This window comes from Oryzias latipes, chromosome 3, assembly GCF_002234675.1.
Source record: "Oryzias latipes chromosome 3, ASM223467v1".
Classification (NCBI taxonomy): Eukaryota; Metazoa; Chordata; class Actinopteri; order Beloniformes; family Adrianichthyidae; genus Oryzias; species Oryzias latipes.
The window spans coordinates 37615463-37638252 of NC_019861.2; the positions used below are offsets into that span (position 1 = coordinate 37615463).

The 22790-nt window shown below is 44.8% G+C and overlaps 1 protein-coding gene across 4 annotated transcripts in view; it reads right to left on the reverse strand.

Annotated features, from left to right (window-relative positions):
• LOC101162987 (puratrophin-1) overlaps positions 1-22790 on the reverse strand; it is a 57851-nt gene that overhangs the window by 31548 nt on the left and 3513 nt on the right. For 3 of the 4 annotated variants that reach the window (XM_023953779.1, XM_023953781.1, XM_023953782.1), the window contains exon 2: positions 14296-14422. In XM_023953779.1, the coding sequence (XP_023809547.1) occupies positions 14296-14352 (57 nt within the window). In that variant the 5' untranslated portion in view covers positions 14353-14422. Of the gene's footprint in view, positions 1-2552; positions 2728-14295; positions 14423-22790 lie in introns of those variants that run through there. The other variant, XM_023953780.1, reaches the window with a different exon arrangement.

The following is a 22790-nucleotide window of genomic DNA, read 5'->3' on the forward strand; positions in this document are numbered from 1 at the left end:
ACACTGAAGGAGAAGATGCTGCATCACTTCCTGCACTTGGTCGTCGAGAACTTTTCCAAAACACACTTCTAAAGCTGCTGCTGCATTTCTGAAGAACAGGATGAAGGGGATTGGGTGTTCAGGTACGTCTCCTGATCTGAACCCAATCCAACACCTGTGGGGAATTCTGAAGAACAAGTGGAGCGTCCCTCTCCATCCAGGCTCTAAAAGAGGTTCTTCTTGAAGAATGGACAAAGACAGATGTTGTAACTCGTTCACTCCAGACTTGGTGAAAATCACGGCGCTCATACAAAAAACTAGATCTAGTAGTTTTTGTTGCAGGATGTTTATATTTTTGCTTCAACCAATCTAAGTAAAACTGAAGATGATGTGATCTAAGTTGGATCATTAACCTTCATTTCATGTTATGGAGATAAAGAAATGTTCAAGAAAACTCAACCTTGTGGAAGGTTTGGAAATGTTTCTTTTGTTCATTGAGCTTCTGATTAAATTAGTACTTTTTAAAGGGGGTGCACTCATTTATGCTGAGCACTGTACAACGTTCATTACATCTATTATACATATTTCTCTGCAGAGGGAAGATTGTTTCATGAACCGGGCCGGGGGGGGGGTCCATTCCTCCTGCTTAGATTAATACTATATTATATTAATATTGATATCCTAAAATTGTAGATTTTCTATAATTAAGATCAACTTTATTAATCCCTGTAGGGAAATTCAGTTGTAGTAGCAGCACCATAAAATAAAATAAGTACAGGCTAAACTTTCAAAACTCTAATTTCCATGTACATTCATGGTTACCAGATGAATTGTAGAGTCTGATGGCGGACGGCAGGAATGACTTCCTGTACCGTTCCTTTGCACAGCGGGGGGGGTGAATGAGTCTACTGAATATTATTACCATCCGGCATCAGTACCATACTGTAGTCCATGCAACTTCCTATTAACTCGTTTGAATTTAATTTAATAACAATAACAATTAGTTGTTAGTAGGCTGATAGGAGTCAAAAGTTGGGAAACCTGCACTGAGGTTCTGGTTCTCATCTACTTCTCCTCGGTTCTATTCTTCATTTATGTATCATTCAGTTCTCCATGCCCCTGATGGGTGCAGTGGGATTCAATTCAATTCATTTTTATTTACGTGGTCCAATATTACAACAATAGTCGTCTGGCTTCATACCAGAAATAGAATAATAAATATTAAATCATGAAGAACATAAAGCCACAGAATTCTATAAGCAATGGCTAAACTAAACTAAACAGACTAAACTGAACTGGGCGTCACCTTAGACCCCCTTTCTCGATTCTTTCCCCTCTGGGGGAGCAGAAGTGATTCCAGATTCCAGTTGGCTCGTCCGTGCTCCTGTACCTGACCGTGGACCTCCTCTCTGCTCCTGCCCCCCCCCCCCCCCCCCCCCCCCGCTGGCTTGTCACTCTCCGATCTTCTGACCAAGACCTCCAGATACTTGAACTCCTTCGGTAAACGTCATCTCAGCTGCTGGTTGCTAGCCTTGTGGTAATGGTATTTTAATCTTGACCAGCAGGCTGAATGGCGTCAATTTCAGAAAAAAAAGTTAGTTTATCTTAGTGAATCCCAACAAAGCAGAGACTCAGAATACTTCAATATCAAAGGCTTTCCTTAGACGATTGATAGCTGACGGTTCATAGTCTTCCTCCTTCAAACTACAGTAGAGATGAAGGTTCTGCAGTCATGTTACATCAGTCTGCTTAGGTTCCCACAGAGATCAGTTCCTGTGTTTACCAAAGCAAAGCTGCGATCCTTCAGGTGGCGTCACAAACACACGTTGTGTTGCCGTTTACATCATTTCTCATGAAAGCTGCTTCTGCTTCCATCAGACCTGCATGGAAATCAGATGAGCTCAGAACCACACCAGGTCTTCTTCCTCAGGTTCACACGCTTCTCCACTAGAACTGTCATTTCTGTCACCCCCCCTGTAACTTTCTGCTTTCGCTGAACCGCTGCCCCATCACTCAGAGTTCGTCATGTGACCTGCGGGGGGTGGGGGGTTTCATAGCAGCTCAGAGCTTCAGTTTATGAGAAAGAAGCATCTGATCAGAACAAGGTTGGAAACCAAAAATAATATCTTCCGGTGGTCCCAAAACAGACCCAGAGTCAGGATGGAGGTTTGAAGCCCACAAGAACCAGAACCAACCCAGCCCGAACTGCAGGAGCTGATAAATCAGACAGAACCCCAGGAGAAACACGAACCACACGAACAACAACCATGAGTTCAAGCCGCAGACAGGTCAGGATCGCTCCTGAGGCAGAGCAGTGGGCGCCGCGAGGCGTTCAGGTGCAGTCAGAGAAAAAGATTTGGAGAGTTTTCAGCAGACTGGCGCTGTGGTTGCTGTTATGATTGCTCACATTCACAAGTGTCGGCCACAGTTTAAACAACACAAACAACGCCAACAAACACACACCTTTTTTAGAAACTCTACACCTCCACCCTTCCTTCCCCCACAACAGACCTGGCTCTCTCACACACACACACGTGCACACGCACACACAGACGTGCACACACGGGTCTCACCATGCTCTCCGTGGTTCTCGGCCCCCTCTTCTGTGCTCCGGCCTGACACCATGCTCTCTCTCTCTCTCTGTCTCTGCAAGTGTCTCTTGTCCTGGCGGCTCCCAATCTGCTTTCACGTGTTAAGCCCCGCCCCCCAGCTGGTTCCCTGAAGCCTCCCCTTTTCCTCACCTCTCCTCTCTGCTGCCCCCTGCTGACCTGCTAAATGAAACCCAGGAAAGCTTGTGTGACGTTACCATGGCAACCACAAGAACACAAGTTCTGCTTTCTGAGGCCCCCAGGAAATCATGCACCCCCCGTTACAGGAGGCCACTGAGGACATGGAGGGTCCCGGTGAGTGAAGCTTGACAGTCGTGATGAAGACCACAGCCACAATGGGCGAGCTGCGGTCTGCAGGTGAAACCATGGCGACGTGGACGAGTGCCCAGACCAAGAAGGGCCCGGCCGCTCCCACGCTGGGCTTCATTCACTCCCAGCATTCCTGCTTCCAGGCTGGAAATTTATGCAGGAAGCCGGATTCTGAACTCAAAGGCTGAACGGCGCTGCGTTCACCAAAATACGGAAACGGCAGCTCTGCGGCACATTTTAGGCCGTTCTAATGGACGAGTGTCAGTGAAAGCATCAGCATGAGGAGACCTTAAAGAGCGCAGAAGCGTTCTGAAAACATCTAAACCAGAAGAGATTTCTGCTGCTTCTCATTTTTCAAGGGAAGAAGAGGAGGAGGAACACCTCTGGAGATTCTTCCTCATCCAGGCCATGTTCTCCCTGAATTCTGCTTTTCAGAGCTGATCTCCTCACAACTGAAGGAGACTTCCTCGATCCTCTGGCCGTTTCAAAAACCGTCAACGATCCAGTGATCCTCAGAACGGTCAGCGGTTCTGTTAGGGGAAGGGGCCAGTGCATTTTTGGTCAGCTCTATTCTGTTGAGCAGATGTAGAAACCATTGAAATATAAACACCAATTGGAATCCTTAAGTGGGAGGAGCATACAGCCTGGAGTTGACCCCGCCTACCACTACAATGTTCTTAAAAACAGAACCATCAGATCACAGAAAAGTCTGAAACGGTCAGATCCTCCCACCTGCCCATCAAAGGACCCCACCCCTAAACATGGAAACATTTTGAGCTTTAGTAAAAGTTTAAACTGAAGTCGACATGATGAGGAAATGAAGTCATTCCTTTGAATACATTTAGTGGGAAAATCAGATTTTTTACATGAACGTTAATGAGCTCATGTGTGTGACCTGCTCTAGTGGTCATCTGAGGAACTGCATCGTGTGAAAGGTCTCAGACTCCTCTGCTGGAGAGGGTTTCTCCAGGAGGGCACAGAGGTCCTCCTGGACTCTCTAAACCTGTTCTGTTCCGGATGTGACTTTGTGATCTTCAGAGGTTCCTCGTCCTTCAGCTTTAGTCCAGGATTGTTCTTGAGGTTCTTCTGTACTGTTCTTTGTTGGTTGTTCTGAAGCTCAGAATTGAAAGCAATCTTAATTAAAAAAAAAAAATAAAAAAGTAAAAACTTCTCTGTTGAATGGTCCTGGAAATAAGGTGTAATCAATAAAAAAGGGGCGGGGCCACACTTTCAGTTTGTTTTCCAGTTGGGCAGCTTTACAAGAAGAGCGTTCAACAGAGGCTGCACATGTTTGTGTTCTACGTTTCATGTTTTTTCCCTATCGGATTAACATCTTCAGCTTTTAAATCTGAACTTTGTCTGAGGACGATCCATCCTCTCAGGTTTTGACCAGAGCTCCTCTGTGCTTCAGGAACGTCCAGAACCGCAGTGATGAATTTGTTGGTCAGCTGTGAAGAAGCTTGGTCCTCACAGCTGACCTCAGAGGTGAAGCTCTGCAGGAAGGAATCAGGAGCTGAAGCACAGACAGCCCCCCCCCTCTCTTATTTGCATTTCAATATCCACGATTTCACGTGTTTCAAGGCCCGCAGTTGAAGCTCTCTCCTGATTGGCGAGAGTGGTTGCCATAGAAACAATGACTCTGACTCCGGCACTCACTCCAGTTCTCAGATACAGTCAATAAACTGAACTCTGGTGCGGTTCACTACAGTGAGAACGCTACAGGAAGAAATGCTCTAAGCTCAGAGTATTAGGTGGGTGAGTGCGGGGGGGGGGGGGGGGGGTCGTGTGAATCTGAAGAAGCAGAATCATGACAGATTTAAGAATAGCGCCCCCACATGAGCAGCACTTGGAACAGCTTATCCCTTTAGGTTTGGTCCGCTTCAGTCTTTGGTTCTTACGGACCGTCTGCATCTGCCTCTGACGGACAGAACCTTTAAATTTGAAAGAATTCACAGCAGCAGCAGCAGACGTTTTTTCCTCCTCCAGACAGAAACTCCAGCTGTTTCTGATGAAAACATGAAGCAAATGTGGAAACAAAGCAGGGCCAACATCTCTGCTGGTTTCATGGAAGAAGAAGCTGCTTCTGTGCTGCAGTGCATCCTGGGTAAATAATGCATTACATGGTTTCTCTGAGGCTTTTGCGGAGGAAATTAAAAGGAAGATTCCAGACTGTGCTCCATATCCCCCCAGGTGTGTCCCTCAAAAGAACCCGGGCCTCTCACGTAAACAACAGCAGACTAACCAAAACGGGTCGTATCTGATCGGACCGTCACCGGCCAGAGAAACTCAGCGGTTCAACCCAAACCTGAGTCAACCTGCAGTTCCACGTAGCCAAGAACTTCAGCATTAAAGTCTTCAGAGTTTTGCACAATAAAACAACAAGCGCGACTGTAGAACTGAAGTGGAGAATGGAAGAGCCTCACCTTCACACAAAGACAGACTAAAGTACATAGATCTGCATCATCATCTTATTTTAGATCACAAATTGGTTTCTGCAAACATCCAGAGTCAAACTAAAGTCTTCATAGTTTCAGATTATTATCTTATCAATAACCCAGTCTTTGAACGCAGCAGAATCTGTCTGAAGAGCACTTTTACCTGAGAAAACCAGAATCTGTGGTAACTAATCCACCATTTATTTTAGGGTCGGGCGATGTCCCCTAAATTGGCCGTTGACGATGTTTGCTGTCAACCATCGGGCTGGACGATGACATCGTCGGGGGGGGGGGGTATTTTTACATTTTTCTTTCTTATATAACTGCTATTCGTTTTTTTGATTTTTTCATTTCATTTCCCAACTAATGACTAATCCGCGATGATCCAGTATAAACTGAGGGAAGTGACTTTAACAAAAAAAGTTAACAAAATAGAAAAGAAATAGTCCGCTCCCGCACTTAACTAGCGAAGTGGACCGGCGGAGCGCGGACTTACAGCTTTGTGTTTGAGGGGAAGGGGGGGGGGGGGGTGCTTTGTTACATGAGCGGTATGTGTGGGAGATAAGACTGCGATCCGTCCCGCAGCTCTAGGGGTACAAGCAACCGAACTCAGAACCGGGTCTAAACGTGTCTGAGCACAGCTCGGATCGTCAGCAGACACAGCGGTTTGAGCTTCAAAGCAGAAATGTTGCTCAGTCCTTAGAAAACATTCAAACAATCACGTGGATTTGTGTTTCCAGTCGTGTCCCGACTAAATAAAGGCTGATGTTATTCTTACATGTTTACGTGCAGCCAGCAAGCAGCACCACCCAAAGCTAATGTTGTTAGCCCGTGTTAGCATACTGCTAATCCTGGCTCCGTTCAGAAAAAGCACTGACCACACGGATTAAAATTCAAATGATGAGCGAACAGGTGTTTCATAATAACCGTAACATTATTAAAAGCACGTTTAGAAGATCATCTCGTGTTTTACCGAGCTGACATGTCAATGTATATAGCCGCTCGGCGCTGTTTAACATTGTTTTGTATTGAATTGTTACATTCAATAAAGTTTGAAAAAAAAAAAGACGCTCGGCGGAATTTATATCCTTCCGGTTTTCAAACCCTACTGCGCATGTGCGAATGATTTATTCCGACGGAAAGTGTGACCTTAGTGAACGTTTGTTATATTCTGAAAACATTTTTCTGGGCCCATGTACACGGTTGGATTCTAATCCGACCATTGATCCCCTCAAGATATTTTGTACATGTAACCGCGGCTTATGGTGTTGACTCGCAACGTGGCGGGGGCGTGGCATCACGATGGTGGTCTCTCCATCGGGATGTCAGTCACCCATCACGATGGACGATGATATCGTCCATCGGCACAACCCTAATTTATTTAACTTCTTATTGTTTTAAAAAGGTTTTATCAGGCAGGAAGACACAAACAGGAAGACAGCTGAAACTGAGCGAAACAACGATCGATGGTTACAAGCAGAACATGCCAAACACACCAGATGTATGTCGAAACATAAAGGGGCCTATCAGCATCAGCACTGTGCAGAAACTGTGACGGTAGTACTTTAAAACCATCAACCTTTGTAGTGTCAGTCACTGTTTATGCCCCGCCCACAGCAGCAGATAGCTGCTAAGTTAGCTGACAGAGAAAACGTCATGCCTAATGGGGTTCATGCTACGCGTTCCTGAGGAAAATGCATGTGTTCCTTGACTTTGGGGGCGGTGCCTAAGGAGGCTGTCGCTCCACTCACAGGTGGAGGTCCACGTTTTTGTGGTAAGAATATTGAGTTGAACGTAAACTCACAAAAAGTAACCTGTTCTCCACATGGAGAGCATAAGTTGGCCACCGAGGGAGATCGAGGGCTGGCGGCAGGCCGGCACAATAAATCCCAAATTTATCGTTATGGCGTTATCAAGCTGAGCAATACACATATCGCAAAAGACGGCGAAAAATGCAATAAATAGTTCCCTTATGTGTGCTAAAACAATCTTATGGCAACTTGAAGTATTTAATCAAATAAATCCAATGTCTGCATTTGACCAATAGGATGGAGGCCTTTTATGTTAGATGTTTGCCTCCTGTGTAGACGAGCAGGGCTCGACATAGCCATTTGTCCGCTGGCCCGGTCCTGTTTTTCGAGCAGTGCGGACCACAAGACTTTACTTTTCACTTGTCCGCTCGGGCCACTAAAATAATTAACGGTTTATATATTCTTCACCTTTTTCAATAAAGTAAATTTTGCCAAAACGTGTAGATTTACCTCGTCTTCATAATTTAGTTTTTCTGCTAGTCCTGTGTTCAGACTTCAAGGGTTTCTATGGGAAACCTTTGATCACTTCTCCCTCTCTCCCGCCTGCGCGCGCTCGGCTTTCACTGCCGAGCACCACGCGGCACGCGCTCACTACTTTTTTTTTTCAAACTTTATTGAATGTAACAATTCAATACAAAACAATGTTAAACAGCAACAACGAAGGCACAAGCCAGTGGGTTATTATTACATTTGATTATAAATCCGACACCGTCACTGAAGAGAGACTGAAGCATGTCAGAGATGTGGAAGACATGGCAGGAATAGATAGGAATATGTTGGATGGAGTAGTGGGTATAATTAGTAGTATGGACAGCAAGATATTTAATGAATGCATTGAAGATGAAACTGTATGCACTAAGCTTTAAGCTGAATGTCAAAGAATCAAAGGCAACTCCAAATACCTGAATCTCAGACTCAAATGCAGTAGAATGTTAAACTACTTAATTTTGTTTTTCTTTACAACACTGTAAGCAGTAAGTATTTCTAGTTAGCTGAATGATCTCAGTTAGACCTGCACAATATGAGGAAAACTCGCGATATGCGATATCAGAGATTAAAATTGCGATAACGATATAATTTGCGGTATATAAACAAACAGCAAAATAACCAAATAACCATTCCCGGTTTAAAAATTATACTCCAAATGACCCACGTTGACATAGGTTACAAACATTAACATAACAGGGCTCCATCTGATTGGTCAACAATGTGAAGGCGTCCATCCGATTGGTCAAATGCATTAAGGGATTTATTTGATTCGTTAAATGGTTCAAGCTGCCATTAGATTGTTTTAACACATTTAAGGTTTATGATTTATTGCGATATTTGCCGTTAGAAGCACCATGAAAACTTCTGAACTAGTGTTACCTACTACACTGCAGTGCTCTCTTCAAAAAATCTGAAACAGACTAGAGCAGATTTAAGTTTGATATGGTCTATTTTCAGTCATTGAAAAGTGTAGAAATAAGTGATGTCACCAGAATGCACCAAATTGCACCATATTAAAAGTTTCCGGGGGGGCATGCCCCCGGACCCCCCTAAAGTTGCAAGCACCTGCGGAGCGGCGGGTCTCGCTGTGCGCGGTGTCGGGCCAGTAACTTTCAAAAACTACTGGCCCTGTGGGCCAGTGCAAATTTCTGGGCTATGTCAACCCCTGACGAGGGTCATTTGGAGTGTTCTGTGTGAAATGGAAATGATGTATTTAATTGTTTTACTATTTGTTTTGTATCACAAGTTATATTGTCATTGCAATACTGATCACTAATATGGCATTTTGCAAGTTTTCCTCATATCCTGCGGCCCTAGTTGAGTGAAGAAGTGGATACACTTCTTCAGTCAGTGTTTGCTCCTGTGTGCTGTTGTTTTTGTAATCCACAGGATGTTGTTCTTGGGTTGTTGTTAGTCAGATGGCTCTCCATCTCGGCTCCACAGATTCCCCTCATGAGGTTTGCCCTCACCATGCTGAACCGCCTCGGTTCTCAGGCTTTCAGCAGTAACCACACCTTAGCTGTCAGTCAAGGTTTGGATTGTTGAAATGCCTGGTTTGTTTGTCCGCAGTGACAGTCTGGGTTTTCATTCAGCTCCACATGGTCCCGTTATTGAAATAGCCTTGTTGCTAGCAGAGTCCTCCTTCAGGTCAGACACCAGTTTTTGTGGTCCGGTTGTTTCTCTGAAGGGCTTGTAAGCCGGGACACTGAGCAGCGGGCCGTGGTCCAACGCCTCCAGGTCCGGGTCACCTTTATACGTCTCCTTTCGGTAGACGCATCAGCACTGTCAGCTCTCTGCAGATACCCAGTCCCTGTCTGCTGTTTGAACACCAGCCTTCAGGAACACGAGTCCAGAGTCCTCCTCTGGATTACCAAAGCCGGTACTGTCAAGGCTCATGCTTATGTCTCTGCAGTTTCACGCCATCCGTAGTACCAGACTTAGTTTGCCAAAGCTGTGTATTTGGTCACAAAGAGGCTTGTAGGCGTTGGTCTGAACGGCTGCTTCCTTAGCTCGGCCATCAGCCCTGAAACCTCTTCCAGTCTCTGCATCATCTCTCTCTGCTGTGGCTGCAGGGCTTGGTGGTCTCTAATGTCCGGCGGTATCTGACAGGACTGCAGGAAGTCTCATTTGTTCCCATTTTTGGCAACTCTTAGCTGGTTCTTACAGGTTTGGAAACCTTTACAGACACAACTAATCATATAGATTGACTGGTCCAGAGATGTCTGTGCTGCAGCGTATGTTTGTCACCTCCCACCATCATCATCATCATCATCATCACTCTCATTAATAAAAAAGGAAAAATGCTTTAAAAAAAAAACCATCAAACTGAACAGTGAAAAATGTTAAATGTGACTGAAGAGTTTCCTCCTTTTATCTTTGCTCAGTTTATCAAAAGTATTCCTAATCTTAAACCAAAAAACATGACTTTTAAAAAATAGAACGTCCTCTTCAACAGACTGGACTGAACAACCAAAAGAGCAGGAAACCACAGACAGACCTGCAGACTGGGATCTCCCATCAGTGTGTGTGTGTGTGTGTGTACGCCTACACACACACACACACACACACTGAGGCAAGTGCTCACCTGCTGCAGCGCGACCCCCCCCCCCGGCACATTCTACCCACTCCAAACACTTCAGCAGGAATGCCAGCAGACAAATGCAAGAACGCCGGAACAAACGTCCAACAGCCGCTTTCCTGTTTGGTTGTGTTTGAAACATCCTCAAAAGTCTCAGAAAGATCACTCTGGGTTGAACTGACAGCTGAAAGTCAAATTCTGCTTTTTTGTCCAGAAGCACGTAGGGAGACATCAGCAAAGAACTTCTCCACGTCTTCTCTGGTTAAGGACTCCAGAGACCACGTTTGTTAACATGGTAAAGAATGAAGGAACCCGAACCAGATCCACTGTGGATGCAGACACTGGTGTGTTTGGATCACAGCAGACCTGCTTTCTGAAGGTTTCAGTGATTCTTAGTGACGACTTTTAAATGTTCATGTTTGAATGTTTTGGTTTAAATGGGTGTTTTAGTCATTGGCGTGATGTAAAATTAGTCAAAGAGGCTGAGCACCACAGAGAATGTGAGAACACTACCATGCAAAAAAGTCCAAATGTGAAACGGAAAAAAACAGGCAAGTGTAGTTTGAGCTGGTATGAAAGCCCAGATAAATGCTAAATACCTATCTTTATTTTTAGCACAGTGTTCCCTCGTTTATCGCAGGAGTTATGTTCTAAAAATAACTCGTGATCGGTGAAATCTGGAAGTTATTCATCTTTATTTTGCTGTAATGTTTAAAAAAAGTAATCAGCCAGGATGAAAATAGAAGAAAAAAAACTTGGAAACTTTTAGATGAATATAGATGATTAAGTAAACGCATGATAAAGTTTAAGGTAAATACTTAACTGAGAATAATTTACCTAAAGTAAATCTGAGTTTGAAAAAAACCCGCTGACTTTTTCCATTAAATGAAAGATGTCACTTAGCTCTCAGAGTAGTTTTTAAAGGACTAAAAGCTTTTAAATTCATTTTAAATAGCAGTAAACAGTTTATTATAAATAAAAACATCTAAAAAGAGACTCAAGTAAAAGCGGGCATCTCCTGCAGAAACAGCTGACAGGATGACAGACTTCACATGAACTGAAGAAGGAAAAGCAGAACCAGACGCTTGGTTCTTCAGCGTTCAGCTGGTTCTCCTAAAACCCAAACGGGGTTTCTGCCAGCAGCAGCTGACCAACACAAATCCCTGTCAGGGAGGAACCTGCAGACCTGACAGCAGCTCCAACTCACAGCTGGACACCAGCAGACGCTGGAGGAGCTCAAGTCCTCCTGAAACTGAAGGAGGGTTCAGCAGAAATCAGCTAGAAATGATCCGAAGCTTCATCTGGACCAAGGAGCCCTGCCTGTGTCAGAACTTCTACCTGCAGGAACAAAGCCCCAACAGACTCCAGCTGAGCGGAGATCCGGGTCTGCAGACCGCGGAGGATGAGAAAACCCTCAAAGTGTTGGACAGACGCTTTCAAATCTGGACGTGTTCTCCTCCGGGGAAACTTACTGTTTGGTTTCCAGCTGCAAACGCAGGAAAACCTCCTTTATGGTTTGGATCCGTCAGCAGAACTTCAGAACACACCGCTGATCCAGTCCCACGACCCGGAAATAAATCCACACCGCATCGTCCGAGTAACGACAGCAGCAAACGTCTGCACTGCCAAGTTGTTAAGCCGTGACAAAAGCAGCAGCGTGTGAGCAGACTGACAGAAGCTGTGGAGCTGCAGGAAGCTCCGCCCCCAATCTGAGAGGAGGACGCGGCAGAGATTCACTGACACACTCACACGCAAACACACGCCGAGTTACATTCAAGCAGACAAGAACACACACAACATATCACACCCAGACACACAGACGCCAACACGCGCACACATCAAATCACAATAACACAAAAAGAAACACATGCAGACTCACACAAACACACACACACAGGCGGGTGTTGGAGGGTCATCAGACAGATTCCTGGGTAGAGCAGTGGGTCTGTAAATAGAGCATCTCTGCATTTGTGACAGCTGCACTCTCCACAAACAACTCCACACCCACTTTCCAGGAAGTGACACGCTTTAGCTACTGTTGCTGGGAATCAAACCTGCAGCTCTGAGGGACGTCCCACCTCAGGTCTGCTCCACACTAACCAACTGGGCGGATAATCTCTGACGGCACCCAGAGGATTATGGGCCACCAGAACGAACCCCCCCACACCCCCAACTCAACAACGCTCAGAAGGTGGAGGACGAGAGACTGAGAGTCCATCCACCTGTCAATCAAAACACAAACCTACTTTCAAATCATTTTTAAAAAAAACGCTGTGATATTAGATGTTATGTTTCCATGGGAAATAGGGCTGCACAATTCCAGGAAAACTCATGATTTGAGATATTAGTGTGCGATAATTATATTATTAGCAGTAAATGAACATATGGCCAAACATCTAAATACATTATTTCACTGAAACAGCTGAATTTAAATAAGAGTCAACATAACAATTACACTCAAATGACCCGTATCTAGATAGGAGGGGCATCTAACGTCAAAGGAGTCCACCCGATTGCTCAAATGCATAAATGGATTTATATGATTCGTTAAAAAAATACGACTGTTTTAGCACATGTCACCGTTTATCGCAATGTTCCCGGTCTTTTGCGATATGCGTATTGCACAGCTTGATATTGTAATGGCAATAAGTTTGCGATTCATTGTGCAGCCTAATGGGAATCAAAGAAACTGCTCGGGTGAGAAGCCTGCCTCCAGTGGTCTGTTGAAGAACTGCAGCATCTGCTACACATTTAAAACAGAATCCTCTAAACTCAACGAGCAGAAACAACAGACTTAAACTCTGCTGAACTTGACAATGAAAGAAAAGACAAAGATGCTCAGAAGTGATTTCCAAATCTCCAGGTCATTTTCTAAATGTTTTTCCTTTAAAATTGATCCTTTCTCACTTTATTATTGCGTTTTTATATTACATTTAGCCCCCGAGCATAATTAACTACTGCATGCATCCTATTCAACTTACTTTTTTTTCAGAACTTCTTCCCACCTTAGAGCGGGTTTAAATCCAGACTTGGGATGTTCTGCATCACCTGAACTCCACCTGTTGCTCTTTCATAACTTATGCTTGCTTTGTTTTTTAAAGTGTTTTCTGTACAGGAAGGTGTCTCTGTGTCTTGTTCTCTGCTCTCAGAGGTTTTCATGAAACCTTTAAGCGTCTTCTCATGAATGCAGATTCCTGTGTTTAGCATTTTCAGAACAAAACTTTCAATGCACAGACCTTTCTGCACTTATTGAAGGGACTTCCAGAGGAAAAAGCACTTTTGAGCTAGTTTTTGTCTGTAGGACATGCTTGTTAGGGGCGGGGTTTAACTTCAGCAGCAGCCCCACCCCACATGACTACCATTCATCCTTTCATTTTATCCTTTGTTGTGATCTGTAGCTGCTGATGTGCCGCTGAGCACAGACAGGACGTGCGCAGCCTAACCGACACCCCCTTTCTAACCCATCGGCCTCCCAATCAACCAAACCACAGCAGCAAACCGACGCCTGCACCACCTGCAGGAACCCACAGACTTCTGCAAGCAGGCACATTTCTGAGAGCAGAAGGGGAAGTTTTGAGGTGGTGGTGGTGGTGGAGCTTACAGCCCCTCATGGAGCAGGAACGGCTCAGCTGAGGAGAGCACTAAGACGCCGCTGCTCGCCGTGTTTTTGTTTCATCAGGCGGCAGCTGGCAGGGATGTACACGTAAATCCCGTCGGCCGCATGCGGCCCCAACAAATCAACAGCTCAGACATTCCAGCAGACTCCCAGCTCCATGGGTTCGCTTCCAGAGAGCTTCCTGCACACAAAGCACAGCCTGGCCTCGTCGCACGTGCACGGAGGGAAGGCGTGCACGTGCAGAAACAGAGCTTTCCTTCAGTCCAGATTGTTTTAATCTGTCAGAGATTTTCCTTTGTCTGCAGTAACAAAAGTCTTCATGTTAGTCCCATCAACGGACGTGACCTCTGACCTTGTGGAGGCTCCATCTTCATTCAGAGTGACACCATGAGAAAAGTGTCTAAATGCACTCCATCCCTGAAAAAAAACATGAGCCTGGACCCCCCATCCTGTTGGTTCCTGAGCTCACTTGAAACAAACGCCTCCTGCTGGAGTGACAGGGAATCCAACCCCCCTTAGGATCCATTGGTCTGAGAACACGGGGAACGACAGAAAAGCGTCTGTGGTTCCTCCTCTAACCTCCTGCTGGGACCCTCCTGCAGAAGAAACCAGAAACGTCTGGTTAGAACAAACAACTCCGTGGGGCCGAGGAGCTGACGGAGCTCCTGATTCCAGAACCTTGAGCTCCGACCATGAATCAGACTGCAGTTCTGCGTCCGTCGCTCCAGGTCAAAGCCACGAGGCAGCAGGATCGACCTGACCTCAGAGGGCCTCCGTTTAGCAGAGGGGGCCCTGGGGGCCTTAATCAAATCAGATAAGAGCACATGAATAATAAAGAGTGTCACACAGGGACCTCAGTAAGAGCGGGCACACGTTTGAAGACGCAGCTGTCGGACTGCATGAAGACGAAGACGCCATCTGGGACCAAGCTCGCCTCTCTGATCGATTTCATGAAAAGAAAACCCCCCATGAGGCTCAACGCCCACACCGGGCTTTTAAACTGAAAGGGTTAAACAGACCTGGCTAAAAAATGTATTTGAAGCTGTGAAAACAAAAACCTTCATCTGAAAGTTTCATAAATATTTTGGATTAATTCCGTTTATATAAAGTATGAAGCACAGATAAACGATCCTCGTCTTAAGGAGCGAAGCAAAGAAAGAAAAACCTTAAAGCCTAAAACCCCTAAACATTAAAAGGTTTGTTTGGCGTTTTACTCCCAGCGTTCCCTTAGGGCAGTGCTTCTCAAATAGATGCCCCCCTGGCATCGGGAGGCACGCAGTAGTGGCGGTTTTAGGCACAGGTAATACGGGCAATTGTCCGGGGCGCAGATTTAACGTGGGGGCGGTGGTCACAGTGGCTCAGTGCTTGGAAAAAATCTGCGCCACTCATGCTTTCCTATTATCTGTATGAGGTTGTAACAGCCTGAAACTGAACTGCCGTCCCTGCAGCTGCTCCCGTCTCCTGTCACACGCGTGTGTAAAAAGGAGAGGGGAGGGGTGGTGTGGGCTCAGGCTGCGAGGTGGAACACGCACGCGGAGCGCTGCAAGCGCCGACTATTGTGTAACAGCAGGATCATGGCCTTTAGATTCCTCAGCTCATGCTAAAAAATGTCATTCTTTATGAACTATTGTAGACATTTTTGATGACGTGTCTTCATTTTCCATCCATGTATTCTTTGTCTGCCTGTGGTTTAGTTGGTGTCAGTATTTGACATACAGACAGCAGGTAATGCAGGAAAACAGCTGCACTTTATGAGATCATAAATAAACAATCATCATTTACAAAAATAATCAGAACAATGTTTTTATCTATTTCTTCAGACTCAAACGTTAAATATATTGGATCTGCTGTGTTCATGTTTCAGATCAATTTACATTTAGTATGATTTATTGATTGAATTGTTTTTCTCTACATCAGTTGGTCAAAATGTTTCTAGTTTAAATAATGAATGACAGATTTTTTATTTCAGGCACTTTAAGCTTCTTTTCTGTTTTAGACTACAACAGGGTTTCTGTGGCTAAATAAAGTTAATATTTGTTGAAAATGGATTTATGTTGCTGGTTTCTTTTGTTAATGTTAATATACAATTTCAGGTATACTTACACAATTTTATAGATACTAACTTAATATATTGTAACCGTGGGAGTGTGAGTGTGTGTATGCATATCGCATTTTCTTTTTCCTAGGGGGGCCTGGCAAGAAATAATTGGGAAGCACTGCCTTAAGGTTTATCTTACACGGTCTCACTCACAGACCAGCATCAACAGGAACTCTAGGAGACGGTGTAGCCCTTCCTCCACCATAGAAGAAGACAGATATAAATGTATGTTTCATGCTGCAATCACACCGGCCGCGTTAAAGAACGAGTTCTACACGCCTTTATGAACGTCCATCCAGCCAATGGTGTACACACTGGATTAGCTCAACACACGCAGGTTATGGGGCAGGGGATTAATCAATATAATGGATTTATTTGAATTCATTGTTTTAGATCATTTATTTTTGGGGGAAATAGAGTAGGAAGGGAAAAAAAACTAAAAACGAATTTGGATTGACAATAGTACATTCCATTTACATGACATCCTTGAGAAGGCCGTATGAGTCTTAAGGGAACAAAAAGGAACAGCTGCGCTTCCCTTAAGATGCAGCTGGTCCTCTCTATGGCTCTATGGACCGGGACAACCCAAAACCCTGCAACAGCTGTATGGTTCAACCAATATACAGGTGCGTGTGGAAGACCAGAGTGTTGGGAAGCAGACGGTCGATCAGAAGATCAGCATTCAGAACTTGAGATTATGCTGCAGACAGTGACACAGATGCAGACATAGGACGCAGACCGAGGACACAGACAGTGCACGCAGACAGTGCACGCAGACAGAGGACGCAGACAGCCCACGCAGACGACACGCGCAGGCAGACAGCGGACGCAGACAGAGAACGAAGAGAGTGCACGCAGACAGAGGACGCAGAAAGTGCATGCAGATGGCATACGCAGACAGTGCACGCAGACAGTGCATTCAGACGGCGCACGCAGACGGCGCACGCAGACGGCGCACGCAGACGGCGCACGCAGACGGCGCACGCAGACGGCGCACGCAGACGGCGCACGCAGACAGTGCACTCAGACTAGGCCTGCACAATATACCGCAAATTTATCGTTATCAGGACATTAAGCTGTGCAATATGCATAACGCAAAAAACGGCAAAAATCGCAATAAATGGTTACCTTAAATGTGCAAAAACAAACTCATTGCAGCTTGAAATATTGAACAAATGAAATAAATCCCTTTATGCATTTAACCAATCGGAAGGACCCGTTTACGTTGTTGATCAATCAGATGAGCCCTTTTATGTTAGATGTTTGACTCCTACGTTGACGAGCGTCATTTGGAGTATAATTTTTAGACTGTTGCAGTGAAATGGAAACGATGTTTTTGGTTGTTTTGCTATTTGTTTATATACCGCGAATTATATCATTATCGCAATATTAATCATCAATATCGCATATCGCGAGTTTTCCTCATATCGTGCAGCCCTAACGCAGACAGTCCATGCAGATGGCACACGCAGACAGAGCACGCAGACGGCACACATAGACGGCACACACAGACAGCGCGTGCACGCGTGTCCATCAGCCGTAAATGAAGTTGCAGCTAGAGCTGCAGACAGAACAGGTTCTTTCTCGGCTGTGAAAGCTTCTGTTCAAACAGCTCATTGTCTCTTCAGTTGTGTTGGATTTTTTCACACCCCTCTATGGCTTTTGTTCTTACATAACACCTCTGTATTTTCATAAATGTGGGAACGGTTGCACGCGTTCATCAATTCTTTTGTGAGTGATGAGAGAGCTGTCCTCCGTGTGAGACGCCGCGCCCGCGTCCGTCTTTGTGTAATCACTGATGCGGCTGAAAGGAGGATAACTGTGAGAGCGAGGCGTCCCTCTGCTCCGTGGAAAAGTACCGCTCCAGGAATGCCAGCAGCTCGTCCGCCCTGCAGCCAATCAGAGCGGACTCCGGCACGCAGCTAAGCCGCGCAGGAAACCCCGTTATTGGACGGATGACCCCCAGTCTGCTGTTCTAGATCCACAGGAACATCCGACCACATTCCTCATGACTTGGGGTGGGGGGTAAACCCAGTGGAATCACTGATGCTCAAAGTCTCGATTAATACCTCAGGACCTTTCTGTAGAAACTACAAAACTACAATTCTTAAAAATGTAAACCGTTTGTGCTTCTGATGGAGATGAAGTGGAACATGAGGAGGAAAGTAAGGAAGAATGTCGTTTTCTCAAAAAACAGATGTGACAAATAATTCTGATTTCAGACCGTTGGAAAGTGTTGAAAAGCAAATCCAAGTTCATCACCGAGACAGCTGCAAAGTTCAGCCGGGTATCAAAGCCAGCAACAACTCCAAGGTTTTTTGTTTTTGTTGAGATTTTATGGCTAATTCAGAGTCACAAAGGATAGCGCGCTACCAGATGAATATGGTCATGACTCAGGGAGGATCCGGTAGGTTGTGCGGACTTCTGTTTGACGAAGATCAAAGCAAAGTTGATCTTTGTGAAACTGAAGCGCTCGGACGTTTGCATTTATTAGGACCAAAGGATTCTGTTCTAAGAATAGTGAAGCCGAGCTGACGAGCTGATTCCATTTTTGATTCTCATCCCTGCATTAAATTAGCAGAAAAGAAAAAAAAATCATCTGTTGATCAGGAAGTTTCCCAGTTTTCCTGATCAAAAGAACTAACCATTACTGACCATACCAGAACAGAACTAACCTTTACTGACCATCCCAGAACAGAATCAATCAATCAATTTATTATTTGTATAGCACTTATAAAAGCCAAGGCAACCAAAGTGCTTAACATAAAATCCAATAAAATCACAAACAATATGATGCAATGAAAAAAAAAACAATAACAATAAAACAAAAAAATCAATTGAAAAATAAACCAATAAAAACAGTAAAAGAACTAACCATTACTGACCATCCCAGGACAGAACTAACCATTACTGACCATCCCAGGACAGAACTAACCATTACTGACCATCCCAGAACAGAACTAACCATTACTGACCATCCCAGGACAGAACTAACCTTTACTGACCATCCCAGAGCAGAACTAACCATTACTGACCATCCCAGGACAGAACTAACCTTTACTGACCATCCCAGGACAGAACTAAACATTACTGACCATCCCAGGACAGAATTAACCATTACTGACCATCCCAGAACAGAACTAACCATTACTGACCATCCCAGGACAGAACTAACCATTACTGACCATCCCAGAACAGAACCAACCATTACTGACCATCCCAGGACAGAACTAACCTTTACTGACCATCCCAGGACAGAACTAACCATTACTGACCATCCCAGGACAGAACTAACCATAACTGACCATCCCAGGACAGAACTAACCATTACTGACCACCCCAGGACAGAACTAACCATAACTGACCATCCCAGGACAGAACTAACCATTACTGACCATCCCAGGACAGAACTAACCTTTACTGACCATCCCAGGACAGAACTAACCATTACTGACCATCCCAGGACAGAACTAACCATTACTGACCATCCCAGGACAGAACTAACCTTTACTGACCATCCCAGGACAGAACTAACCATTACTGACCATCCCAGGACAGAACTAACCTTTACTGACCATCCCAGGACAGAACTAACCTTTACTGACCATCCCAGAACAGAACTAACCATTACTGACCATCCCAGGACAGAACTAACCTTTACTGACCATCCCAGGACAGAACTAACCTTTACTGACCATCCCAGAACAGAACTAACCATTACTGACCATCCCAGGACAGAACTAACCTTTACTGACCATCCCAGGACAGAACTAACCTTTACTGACCATCCCAGGACAGAACTAACCATTACTGACCATCCCAGGACAGAACTAACCATTACTGACCATCCCAGGACAGAACTAACCTTTACTGACCATCCCAGGACAGAACTAACCTTTACTGACCATCCCAGGACAGAACTAACCTTTACTGACCATCCCAGGACAGAACTAACCTTTACTGACCATCCCAGAACAGAACTAACCATTACTGACCATCCCAGGACAGAACTAACCTTTACTGACCATCCCAGGACAGAACTAACCTTTACTGACCATCCCAGAACAGAACTAATTGAAGCTGCAAAGCAAATCGCAAATTTATCGCTATCGCGATATCAAGCTGTTCAATACGCATATTTCAGAAATCTGCAAAAATTGCGATAACTGGTCATCTTAAATGTGCTAAAACAATCTTACCTTAACAATCTTAAAAGCCTGAAGTTTTAACAAATCAAATAAAGCCCTTTATGCGTTTGACCAATCGGATGGCCGCCTCCTATGTAGACGAAGGTCATTTGGATTGTAATGTATGTTGACTCTTATTTGAATTAAACCGTTAAAAGAAGTATTTAGTTGGTTTGCTATTTGTTCATGGATTACAAGATATATGGTCATCACAATGTTCATCGCTAATATTGCAAATTACGAGTTGTCCTCATATCGTGCAGCCCTAGAATAAACCATCACAGACCAACAACGAACCATCCAAGAGTCTCCCTGAACAAACAGAACCCCTAGTTTTCTGCAGCACCAAGTTCGCTCTGGGGAACGTCACACGTCCCGTCACACGTCCCGTCACACGTCCCGTCACACGTTCAGTCACACGTTCCGTCACACATCACGTGTCTGTGTTCAGCTGTTAGATCTGCAAAAGCAGGAAACAGATGAATCTAAAGTTTAGGAAACCTTTTGGTTAATCAAATGATTCCAGGATTTCTCCCTGTAACTGCAGTTGTTTATTTTCTGTCATTTCAGAGTGAAACATAAAAACATTTCTACAGTTACTGGAAAACATCCGTTTTTAGAACCCAAAACATCTGAAGTTTCCCCCGTTTCTCTTTTTTGACTTATCAGCATCAGTAGGAGGTTCTTCTGGTCAGAAACATGGCTGCTCATGAACGCATCCGCGCTCTGCTGGTTTATACAAGTGCTCAAAAAAACAGAGTGAACTTGAACGCAGCTTCAAGCTTTCTGACTCAGACTGCAGAGAGACCAGAATCTGGTTCTGTTCAACAGATCCTGAAAACTGAAGCTTGAGAAGCGAGGATGGGAGGGGACAGGAAGCCGTGTCAGAGCTTGAGTGGGCGGGTTCTCCGTCCGTCAGATACGGACAGAACCGTCCTAACACCACCCCCTGGTGAGGCTTCAGGTCAGGCTTTGGTGGAGCAGAAGAAGAGGACAGTGAAGAAGACAAAAAGCTGCTGCTGAGTCACCTGGAAGCATCCAGAATCATCCTGCAGCTAGTGTGAAACATCTGGATCCAGAACAGAAGAACCCACCAATGTTCTGATCTTCTCCTGAGAATTACAACAATCATCTTTATGACCCCCCCTTTTGAAAGGACTTTGAACAAGTTAGTTTCTTCCATCCAAAGATGTGCATTGGTGTTTTCAGACCATTCCAGCCCTCAGAATCGGCTCCAGACGGTAACTGGACAGGATGCTGGAGCTTCAGGGGACTCTGCAGCTGCTGCGGCGAGCTTCCACGGAGGGCGAGGCCGCGATTCACCGGATCAACTGGGAGCAGCAGCTGAGGGCGGCGATGACGCTCAGACTCTTCACCGCTCAGACACGCCTGCTGCTCTCACATCTGCTGGTGGAGGAATCTCCACAGCATTCCTGCTTCCACTAAACATCTAAGGAATGTGGCGGTGGCCAGAGACGTTTTCACGGGTAAACGATAGAAAAGCTGAACTTCATTCTTACAGTTTGAGGAAGAGCTTTGACATAATCCCTACAAAAAGAGAGGAGTGACCCGAAGTTCTTCTAAAAAAGGAGTTTTCAGCCTGATTCAGATTTTAAGTGATGAAGTTTTTGGATCAACTGCAGATGGAGACGTTGGAAATGTGGAGCAACCAGACGTAGCAAAGAGATTCTAAACATGTTTACAGAAAAATCACACATGAAATCCTCAATTTCCCATGAGTCTCTGCAGGAGAGCAGAGTTTAGAAAAACAATGTCAACAGAAAAAACTAAATGGATTCCCGTAATCTATAGACCAATTCTCCTTTGGTAGCTCAATAAGGACCAAACAGCAGAAATCAGCTAAAACCAATGTTGTTCTCTGATGATAGAAAAGGTTACTGAACGCTGCAGCTGCTTAGACACGTGATCTTCTTAACGAACGCTTCATTTTAGAAATGGCTAATAAGGTAATAAATGACCAAATTCAAGGTGGACTCTATTCTAAATGATTTAGTTTAAATGTAAATAAAGCACAGTTTAAGTGAAAAACAAAAAAATCCTTTTAGCTGAAGGGTCTTTTTCAGAGAGCATGAGATGGATTCATGTTTGAGAAAGTATAAAAGAGAGCAAACCTGACGGACAAACAGGAAGTTTCTGAAGGACAAGAGCATTCTGAAAGCAGAAACGCTGAAAGCAGGAGAATCTGGACGGTCATAGAACTAATAACTGTCCGTTTTCAGAGTTTAGCACTGACTCACTTCCCTCCACACAACATTAATGACAGTCAATCCTTTCAGCTCTGAACACGCTGCTACACAACTCCCAGTTACACAACTCAATAGCTGCAGGGCCAACACAACAGTCACACCCACACCAGACACCCAGACAGCTAAAGGCTGCAGGTTACACTTCCTGTGTGTGTGGCAGCAGAAAACGCTGCACAATCCAGATGAACAAACAACACACAGCAGCACCATAAAGGCCTTCTCTTTATCTGATAATGATCTCACTGAGGAATGAAAAATATTTTCTCACAAAAACAAAAAGATTCAAAGAAGAGCTGGGTGATAGGGCCAAAAAGAATATCTCCGACTTTTCCACACCAAATTCCAATTTTTCCCCTTCCTTTAACTTCTTAAACAATAATTACAAATGTCAGAATGTATTTAACAAAAACTA